Source organism: Lemur catta, chromosome 1, assembly GCF_020740605.2.
Source record: "Lemur catta isolate mLemCat1 chromosome 1, mLemCat1.pri, whole genome shotgun sequence".
In the NCBI taxonomy this organism is placed as follows: domain Eukaryota; kingdom Metazoa; phylum Chordata; class Mammalia; order Primates; family Lemuridae; genus Lemur; species Lemur catta.
In genome coordinates this window covers 116,148,638-116,158,293 of record NC_059128.1, presented here as the reverse complement: position 1 = coordinate 116,158,293, position 9,656 = coordinate 116,148,638, and the positions used below count along the sequence as shown (strand labels likewise).

At 57.5% G+C, this 9,656-nt stretch overlaps 2 protein-coding genes across 3 annotated transcripts; both read left to right on the top strand.

The window, feature by feature from the left end:
- The first annotated feature begins 2,612 nt into the window (after positions 1-2,612).
- On the top strand, positions 2,613-6,074 carry KLF1 (Kruppel like factor 1). 2 transcript variants are annotated; one of them, XM_045550351.1, is made up of 3 exons: positions 2,613-2,737; positions 3,416-4,265; positions 5,443-6,074. In XM_045550351.1, the coding sequence occupies exons 1-3, from the start codon at positions 2,651-2,653 to the stop codon at positions 5,616-5,618; spliced, it is 1,113 nt and encodes a 370-aa protein (XP_045406307.1). In that variant the 5' UTR covers positions 2,613-2,650; the 3' UTR covers positions 5,619-6,074. The 2 variants fall into 2 exon arrangements, 1 of the variants encoding a protein (XP_045406307.1); XR_006734809.1 differs by lacking the exons at positions 2,613-2,737; positions 3,416-4,265 and adding an exon at positions 4,487-4,550 and having other exon boundaries at positions 5,443-5,529.
- A 598-nt stretch (positions 6,075-6,672) lies between these two features.
- Positions 6,673-9,528, top strand: DNASE2 (deoxyribonuclease 2, lysosomal). Its single transcript, XM_045550271.1, has 6 exons — positions 6,673-7,035; positions 7,183-7,363; positions 7,441-7,519; positions 8,110-8,274; positions 8,390-8,587; positions 8,989-9,528. The coding sequence occupies exons 1-6, from the start codon at positions 6,950-6,952 to the stop codon at positions 9,366-9,368; spliced, it is 1,089 nt and encodes a 362-aa protein (XP_045406227.1). The 5' UTR covers positions 6,673-6,949; the 3' UTR covers positions 9,369-9,528.
- Positions 9,529-9,656: the final 128 nt, after the last annotated feature.

The window sequence follows — 9,656 nt, the reverse complement described above, 5'->3', positions numbered from 1 at the left end:
TATATTAGCATATATTTGTGTCTGTTCAAATGTGTTTCTATCTGAGATGATTAGTATCTGTGTATGATTGTGTCTGTGTGGTTGCAGGAGTGCTGTCTTGTGGCTATGTGTTTTTCTTTTTTCTTTCTTTCTTTCTTTTTCTTTTTTTTTTTTTGAGACAGAGTCTTGCTCTGTCACCCAGGCTAGAGGGCTGTGGCATCAGCCCAGCTCACAGCAACTTCAAACTCCTGGGCTCAAGCGATCCTCCTGCCTCAGCCTCCCAAGTTGCTGGGACTACAGGCATGCGCCACAACGCCTGGCTGATTTTTCTATTTTTAGTAGAGATGGGGTCTCGCTCTTGCTCAGGCTGGTCTCAAACTCCTGACCTCAAGTGAACCTCCTGCCTCGGCCTCCCAGCGTGCTAGGATTACAGGCGTGAGCCACTGTGCCCAGCCTCATGCCCAGCTATTTTTAAAAAAATTTTTGTAGAGATGGGGTCTCAGCATGTTGTCCAGGTCAACAGTTCTTGCCCTGTCAACCCTCTGTGTAGCTGTATATGTAATGTATTCTGCCAATGTCCCCAAATGCCTGGGACCTGGGTGTCCCTGTACCCTCCCACCTTCTGGGCCCTTCTTACAGTTAATCTCCAAATAAAATCCTTTGAACTCTCCTCCTCACACAGCAGGGAGTTCGTCGCCACCCTGAAATGTCTGAGATTCTACATAGCACTTGTTCTGGTTACTTCCCTCCTGCAGACAGTGGCCTCTCTCCTTCCCTCCTCCCCTCCTTCCTTTCCCCAAAGCCTCCTCCCTTGGAGCTGCTGTGGGAATAGCAGTTCTCCGATTCTCAGAGGATATCAGAGAGAGATGACAATGTACGCACTTGAAAACCCAAATTGTGGCTCAGACCTTACTACCCTGGGAAGTCCATCATCCCTCCTGGCCACACACTCCCAGAACCCTTGTCCCCCAGACAAATGCCTCCCTCTCTTCTCTCAGGACTCTTGTCCTCTTGCCTCACCTTTCAGAGCCAGACATGCCTGTGTAGTGCCTGACCCTAAACCAGGGAGATCTTCCCCCAAGAGAAACTCTGTTTTTCTCACTGGAAAACCACTCCAATTCCAGCCATTTTGTTTAATTGAGGTGAAATTCACACAACATAAAATTAACCATTTTTTTTAATGAGATGAGCTCTCACTCTCACCTAAGTGCAGTGCAGTGGTGCGATCATAGCTCACTGCAGCCTTGAACTCCTGAGCTCAAGTGATCCTCCTGCCTCAGTCTCCCAAAGTGCTGGGATTACAGGTGTGAACCACAACACCCAGCCCATGTTTTATGTTTTAGTGTCTGAGGCTACATCTGTGTTTTATCAGCTTGTGGGACTTTGTTCTCCAACATTTCTATACAACATCTTCAGGAATCCCTGTGTATTTTGTGGCTTGTGGCTAAATTGTGTCAGTGGGATTATGGAATTGTGCCTGATTGTTTTAGTGCACACATGTATGATTATGAATTCTATATCTTAGGGGTTGTGTGGCTATAACGTTGTGTAACCAATATAGCATAGGGCTGTGTTTTAGTTCCTGGAAAGTGTGTCTGTGCATAGTCCATATGCATGCATAGACACACAATTACATGTGCAGGTGTGACCAAGGGACCGGGAACTTGTGTCACTATGTACTTGCATGGCTGTGTGTATGACTATAAATTATGTGTCTGTGATGTGTGTCCATGTCCCCTACCCAGGCTCCCAGGGCACTGGAGTGGAGGTCCCTGTTGTAGAACCTCAGATCCTGTCCCCGTGTTTGGCAAAAATCAAGCAGCAGCTAGGGACAGAGCCATGGTGTGGGTCTGCTGCAGTTCAGGTACTGCCTGCCACATGATCTAACAGTCACATCCTCCCTCCTGGGCCCCCATTGCACTGGAGCAGCTATCACTGCACCAGCCTCAGCCCCGCCGCCACGGTCCTATGCAGTGGCAACTGAGGGCCCACGGTAGACACTGGTGGGCTACTTGGCAAAGGGCTCTTTCCTGCCACAGGGCTCAGATCCTAGGAGCTTCCCACCCAGGCAATTTAAAGCCATGCTTATTTGAAGACCCAACCCCCCAGTCCCCCCATTCACCAGGGGACAGAGCTCTGGCTGGTCTGGGCCCCCACCTGATAGCAGCCTCCAACATCTGGGGTGTCTGATAATGCTTGGCAGGGAGTTTGTGCCAAGTCCCGCCATCAGCACGGCTGTTGCTGTTTATTGGGGAGGGGGAGGGCTGCAGAGCCCTGCTCGGGATCAGGGGGTCCCACAGCCTGTTCCCAGCATACCTATGCTGCCTGTCACCCCTTCTCCAGGAAGGTAAATGGAGACCAGGCCCCCAAGTCTCTGTTTCTTTGGGGATCCAGTGCCTTTCTTTGTACCTGAACCCCCAACCCCTGAGCCCCCAGGCCCTGTCTGATTTGGCTTTGGATACAAGGTCAGTATTTAAGGCCCAGCCACAAACAGGCCAAGGTGAGGTCTGTTCCCCAGAAATAGTGCCCCCCCTTGTCTGCCCCTTATCAGGGGCTGCAGCCAATCAGCTGAGGGCAGAGAGGAGCCCTCCAAGAGGCCATCGGAGCCTCAGAGGCCACGAGGCAGCCAAGGGAGAGGAGGCCTGAGGCCCAGGGTGGGCACCAGCCAGCCATGGCCACAGCTGAGACCGCCTTGCCCTCCATCGGCACACTCACCACCCTGGGCCCCTTTCCGGAAGCACAGGAGGACTTCCTCAAGGTAGGGCCAGGCACGGTCTAGGTAGGGTGGCTGGGACCCAGGTCCACAGCCACAGAGCTTGGAGGCCAGGCCTGTACCTTGCCCTGGAATCAAGAGACCTGGTCAGGACAGAGGTACCTTCAGCCCAGGTCAGGGATCTAAGCTTGGTCTGGGGGAGGGTGGTCTAGGGTGTGAGGTTCTGGGTAGGGCCTATTTCTGTAATAAAAAACTGAGGCTCTGAGCAGAACACCCATATAGGTCTAGGCTGAGAGAGACAACCTCTTTGCCTATTGGTGGAGAATGGTGAATATGCCTGGGGGACACCCAATATTTGGGAATTAATATTTCTGGGAGACAGGGAAGAAGAGGGAGGTTCTGGGGGGAAAACTGATTCAAGGCTGGGGTCCTCCTAGCCTTTCATCTCCAGCTCTGCTACCCCTTCCCCCATCTCTGAGTGTGGTTCCAGATAATGGAAGTCTTATCTCCTGTCTCCAGCCAGACCTGATCGTCCTCTGTCCCTGGGGCTGAGGGGTTTGGGGGGGCAGCGTGGGGGAGTGGGATAGACTGACAACGGACAGGAAAAGACCCTTTTCCAAAGCCTCTGGCCAGGCTGTCCCTATCAGGGTGTCCAGCCCGTGCTATCCCGTTAGGATACCTTCGTGTCCACTGAAGCCTCAAGCTGCCCGCTCCCTCCTGCAGTGGTGGCGCTCCGAAGAGGAGCAGGACATGGGCCCGGGCCCCCCCGACCCCACGGGGCAGCCCCTCCACGTGAAGCTAGAGTTGGAGGACCCGCCCAGGGAGGACGAAGACAATGACAGGGACGCAGATGCCACCTGGGACCTGGATCTTCTCTTCACCAACTTCTCGGGCCCAGAGCCGGGCGGTGTGCCCCGAACCTGCGATCTGACGCCCGGCGAGGGTCTGGGGGCGCAATACCCGCAGCTGCAGCCGCCTCCGCCGCCTCCGCCGCCCGAGACTCTGGGCGCGTATGCGGGCGGCCTGGAGTCGGTGGCTGGGCTCTTGGGTCCCGAGGAGCACTCGAGCTGGGTGCGCCCTGCCTTGCGACCCCCGGCCCCGGACGCCTTCGTGGGCCCAGCCCTGGCCCCGGCCCTCGAGCCCAAGGCGCTGCAGCTGCAGCCGGTGTACCCCGGGCCGGGCGCCGGCTCCTCTGGCAGCTACTTCCCGAGGACCGGGTTTTCAGTGCCCACGGCGCCGGGCGCCCCCTACGGGTTGCTGTCCGGGTACCCCGCGCTGTACCCGGCGCCGCAGTACCAAGGGCACTTCCAGCTCTTCCGCGGGCTCCCAGCGCCCGCTCCCGGCCCCGCCGCGCGCCCCTCTTTCCTGAGTTGTCTGGGACCCGGGACGGTGAGCTCCGGACTCGGAAAGACCGCAGGAGACCCAGGCGCGACCGCGGAAGCCGCACTGTCTAAGCGCAGCCGGCGCTCGTGGGCGCGCAAGAGGCAGGCGGCGCACACGTGCGCGCACCCGGGTTGCGGCAAGAGCTATACCAAGAGCTCGCACCTGAAGGCGCATCTGCGCACGCACACCGGTGAGTGGGCGGGGCTCGGGTCTAGGGGCGGGGCTGGAGGCGGGGCCCGGGAGTCCAGCGCCCGCGGGGAAACTGAAAACCAGGAACAACCGGTGGGGCTAGAGGCAAAGACCCGGCGCAGGGGCGGGCCTGGAACGCCAGAAGCGGGGCTAAATGCAGAGTCCCGGAGCAAGGGGCGGAGCAGAGGCGGCAGGGGGCGGGCGTGGAAGTTCCGGGGCAGGGTCAGAGGACAGGGCAGCGGTATCGAAGGCTAGTGGGGGTAAAGAGAGGGTGGAGAGCTGACAGGTAAGACCTGGGCCACAGATGGGCGGAGAAGCAGAAAGCAGGACGGGGCTGGAGGAGTGGAGCTGCTGCGAGTGGACAATCTTGGAATGCCAGGGGCTCAGGGGCTAAGGCCATGGTATTCCCAGGCACGTGGTTGCTTGGCATGGAGGCGCTGCCAGACGTGTATGAAGTGTGGCTGGGGCCCAGGGGGCGAGACAGGGGCAGAATCAGTTTCAGAGACGGCTCACAAAGGAAGGGGCCCTGATGTGGAGGCAGGACTAGGACAGGGGAAAGAGCTGGGAAACAGAAGAGGGGTGTGGGCATAGGAGGTGAAGCCATATCCCAAGGAGTGGAAAACAGGGGTGGGGCCATGGAACAGGGGTGAGGTCTATGCCTAAGGGGTTGGGAGACGTTTCCCTGGGGAGCAGGAAGGAAGGGCCACGTCTGGCAGGGAGAGAGAGTAATCATTGGGGATAGGGTCTGGAACGCGAGTGGATGTCGGGGCTCAGAGACCAAGGTCTAGGGCAAGGTTGGGCAGCAGCTGGAGGGTCCCGTGGTGCATGGAGGAAGCTGGAACACAAGCAGCAGGACCAAGGGACGGCAGTGGGACAGTATTAGAATGCAGGGACAGGGTGCCAGGGCACAGGAAGTGGGGCCAGTGGTGTAGGGGACGGGCTTGGGCCCAGGAAATGAGAAAGGGCGTGGTGCTAGCTGCTGGTGCACAGAAAGGGTCAGGGTTGCAGAGGGTGAGACCTGGGTGCAGATGCGGGATGGCCCCTAAATTTTGCTGCCTAGGTCCTCACTTGCCTCACCCTAGTCTCAGCCCAGACTGAGTAAAGGGGTGCGGCCAGATGCAGGGGACCAGGGGGGCAGACAATGGCGCTCACAGTTTCCTCGCACCCCCTCCCCCCAGGAGAGAAGCCATACGCCTGCACTTGGGACGGCTGCGGGTGGAGGTTTGCACGTTCGGACGAGCTAACTCGCCACTACCGGAAGCACACAGGACAGCGCCCCTTCCGCTGCCAGCTGTGCTCACGCGCTTTTTCGCGCTCTGACCACCTGGCCTTGCACATGAAGCGCCATCTTTGAGTCCTGCCCCGGCACATGGACCCTCCTGGGGACTAGGGTTGGAAGAACAAAAGTGGATCCACACAGGGTGGTTTTCTCAAAGACAAACCCTCGCTGGATTCGCGGCCCCCCAGATCCACTGAACAATCAAGGACTGACCCATAAACAGACCTGAGGGAGCCTCCAACGGAAGGAAGTTCCCACATGTCCAGAGTCACACAGAGAGAGACATGAAACGATCACGCAGATCCAGCGAGACAGACCAAATAAACGGACTCAGATGGACACTCAGACCAGCTCACAGAAGGCCCTGCACAGCGGGAAGAGGTGTGGGGTGAGGCTTCCCAGAGACCCTGGGTCTGGAGGGGGCTTCACACCGTGACTCTTCCTGATGCCCATATGGTGGCTGGCATAAGCTGTGAATGGTTATGGGTCTATAAAAATGTACTCCCCATAAAGCTTCACCGTTGGCCTGAGTCTGTGGGTTTTGGGGGCTGTAAGATGGGAGGAGGCTATATCCCCAGAGGTGATTTTAAGAGACCATACACACCCTCATCTCCCAAACCTCAGTGACCCCCCTCACCTCTGACAACCCGCCTTGGGCACTGCAGGCCTTGCTGCCCTCTGTCCCCGAAGATCAGGCTACACCATCCTTGCCCCGTGCCTCGAACCCCGGGAACATTTACAGCAACCATCTACCTCCATTTAAGAGCCCTCACCCGGGGCCCAGAGCCCCACCACCCCGCCACTATTCAAAGTGACCCTTTGGCTAGCTCAGGGGAACCGTCCCAACTCCCGCCCGAGAAAAGGTGCAGAATGAAAAGGAGGTTGGATCCGGAGCACAAGCTCCCTCCCCTTAAGAGAGCAAAAGTTGTGGGGCTGGAAAGGAAAACAATCCAAACTTGTGCCTGATCTAGAAGCCAGGATGGGAGCGAGGTGGGACGGAATAGCGTCGGCTGAGATTAGCCACAATGGGCAGGAGCGGAGGCGGGGCTCGGGGAGGTGCAATCGGAGGCAGGACGCGCGGGGCCTCCAGGCCCGTCGTGGGCGTGGTCTGAGCAGAGCCGGGGGTGGAGCCTATCCGAGATCGAGTCTGCCGGATGCAGGAGGCGGACTCCGGCCCACTCCGTCGGGGACGGGGCCTGCAGGGAGGGCAGGCCCAGAAGAAAGCCCGGCTCCCAGAGGACCCATCTAGTCTCCGGGCGTAGTCTCGATCCTCGTGACCTCCCGAGGCCAAGTTCCCAGGCGAGTTTGGGGAAGTGAGAGCCGCAAGGGGCCTAACCTGGCCCAGCGCGTGACCCAGCGCCCCACAGTCCCGACACAGATTTCTCGATCCCAGCCACAGAGCTGCGATGAGCCCGCTGCTGCTGGCCGCGCTGCTCTGGGTCCCAGCCGGGGCCCTGACCTGCTACGGGGACTCGGGGCAGCCCGTGGACTGGTGAGTGTGCGAGCGCCGACCATCCCACCGAGGTTAAGCGTGGGCGCCGAGCCAGGGGACACCCCTCGGGATGGCTTCGCTGCTAGGTGACGCCCGGGGATCCTTCTCTCCCTCTTCCTCCATCTCTGTGAACTGCCCGCCCTCCAGGTTCGTGGTGTACAAGCTGCCAATCAATAGCGGGTCCCGGGATGCGTCGCAGAGCGGGCTGAGGTACAAGTACATGGACCAGGACTCAGGGGGCTGGCGCGACGGCGCTGGGCTCATCAACAGCTCGGCGGGGGCCGTCGGCCGCAGCCTGCAGCCGCTGTACCGGAGCAACACCAGCCAGGTGAGAGGGCACCCGCTGACCCTGGGCTGGGACTTTGCGCCGGGAACTTCACGTTGCCTTTGCCCACCCGTTTGCAGATCGCCTTCCTTCTCTACAATGACCAGCCGCCTAAAGCCACCAGGGCTCGGGACACTTCCAGCCGTGGACACACGAAGGGTGAGATCTGGATTGGGGGTTGGGGGGTTGGGGATCTGGTTTCCCTACAAATTTTCCCAAGCTAAGCCCTGACCTTTGTGGGGGGTGGGGTGCCTGCGCAATCAGACTCCGGACTTCTGTTTTCTCATCTTTTTTTTTTTTTTTTTTTTGAGACAGAGTCTCGCTGTGTTGCCCGGGCTAGAGTGAGTGCCGTGGCGTCAGCCTAGCTCACAGCAACCTCAAACTCCTGGGCTTAAGCGATCCTACTGCCTCAGCCTCCCGCGTAGCTGGGACTACAGGCATGCACCACCATGCCCAGCTAATTTTTTCTATATATATATTTTAGTTGGCCAGATAATTTCTTTCTATTTTTTAGTAGAGACGGGGTCTCGCTCTTGCTGAGGCTGGTCTTGAACTCCTGACCTCGAGCAATCCACCCGCCTCGGCCTCCTGTTTCCTCATCTTAGCATTGCTCTGGACTAGGAGAATTTACACTTGACACTGCCTGCACTGTCTCCAAGCCCCTCTGCCAACTGTGTGTGTTCCAGGCTGCAGGTGAGCTTGCTGGGATGCCTTGAGCAGTCCCCACTGACTGTTCTCTTCCGATCTAGGTGTCTTGCTTATGGGCCAAGATGGGGGCTTGTGGCTGGTCCACAGTGTGCCACGCTTCCCTCCACCCTGCTCCCCTGCTGGATACAGATGGCCTTACAGTGCCCGTATCAATGGGCAGATCATGCTCTGTGTGTCCTTTCCCCTTACCCAGTTCCTGAAGATTGGTGAGTAGAGGAAGAGCAGAGCGAGGGCTGTGGGTTGAGGTGAGGCAGGACAATTCCCAGATTCCAAGGCAGAACCTGGAATGTACTCACATCTCCTCCTCCCCTTGTCCTCCAGGCAAGCAGCTCACCTACACCTACCCCCTGGTCTATGACCACAAGCTGGAAGGGGTCTTCGCCCAGAAATTCCCTGACCTGGAGGACGTGATCAAGGGCCACCACATTTGCCACAAACCCTGGAACAGCAGTGTAACGCTCACATCACAGGCAGGGACTACTTTCCAGAGCTTTGTCAAATCTGCACAATTTGGAGATGGTGAGCCCTGAGGCAGGGGGCAGGGAGAGCTCTTTCTCTGCAGAGGCGTGTCTGCTGTGTCCATGGTGGAGGACAAGCCAGAGATAGACTGATCTCTCTGGGAAACTTAATCACATGAGACGTAAACAGTCCCGGGTTTGAATATTGGTTTCTGGCTCTCTGATGTATGATTTAACCTAAGCCTCAGTTTACTCATCTGAAAAGTGAGGATAACGATGCCTCCCTTAAAAAATTGTTGTGAATGCATATAAAGCATTTGGGAAGGGCTAGTAATGTTAATGTTGTCCTTCTTGGAGTTGCTGAGAATTGACAACTGAGCTGAGGAGTGAGAAAGACTGAGTTCAGAGTGGGGAAGTACCCTAGCTATGATCCTGACCCTGACCCCTTTCTTTCTTCTGCAGACCTGTACTCCGGCTGGTTGGCGGCAGCCCTTGGCAGCAACCTGCAGGTCCAGTTCTGGCAAAACTCTCCAGGCATCCTGCCCTCCAACTGCTCAGGGACCTGGAAAGTTCTGGATGTGACCCAGACAGCGTTCCCTGGGCCAGCTGGACCAACCTTCAGTGCCACAGAGGACCATTCCAAATGGTGTGTGGCCCCGGAAGGGCCCTGGGCCTGCGTGGGAGACATGAATCGGAACCATGGAGAGGAGCACCGGGGTGGGGGCATGCTGTGTGCTCAGCTGCCAGCTCTCTGGAAGGCCTTCCAGCCCCTGGTGAAGGCCTGGGAGCCTTGTAGGGATGAAAGCTGGGCCAGGAAGCGCCGCAGAGTGCATGAGAGCTGAGGCTCAGGAACCCATTTGGACTTGACTTTGAATCCCAGATCAGCCCTCTAATTGTATGACCTTAATTGTGTGCCTTAACCTGTGACTCTGCTCATCTGCAAAATGGGAAACATAACACGTGCCACTCAGGGTTGTTGAGGAGTAAAAGGAAATGCGCAGATGAGGCTCTTACCTTTTCTTCAGGTGGGCACCAGAACACAGAACAGCATCGCAGCACCTCTTCTAAGAGTTTAGGGGCAGCTGGTGAGTAGGTGAGACCGGAAGTAGCACCACTGGAAGTGGCACCAC

Bases quoted from the DNA above. Each gene is read 5' to 3' on its own strand.
- KLF1 (XM_045550351.1), top strand. From the start codon at position 2,651: ATGGCCACAGCTGAGACCGCCTTGCCCTCCATCGGCACACTCACCACC. The intron at 2,738-3,415 runs GTAGGGCCAGGC...TCCCTCCTGCAG, and splicing joins CACAGGAGGACTTCCTCAAG to TGGTGGCGCTCCGAAGAGGA. The intron at 4,266-5,442 runs GTGAGTGGGCGG...CCCTCCCCCCAG, and splicing joins GCATCTGCGCACGCACACCG to GAGAGAAGCCATACGCCTGC.
- DNASE2 (XM_045550271.1), top strand. From the start codon at position 6,950: ATGAGCCCGCTGCTGCTGGCCGCGCTGCTCTGGGTCCCAGCCGGGGCC. The intron at 7,364-7,440 runs GTGAGAGGGCAC...ACCCGTTTGCAG, and splicing joins ACCGGAGCAACACCAGCCAG to ATCGCCTTCCTTCTCTACAA. The intron at 7,520-8,109 runs GTGAGATCTGGA...CTTCCGATCTAG, and splicing joins CAGCCGTGGACACACGAAGG to GTGTCTTGCTTATGGGCCAA.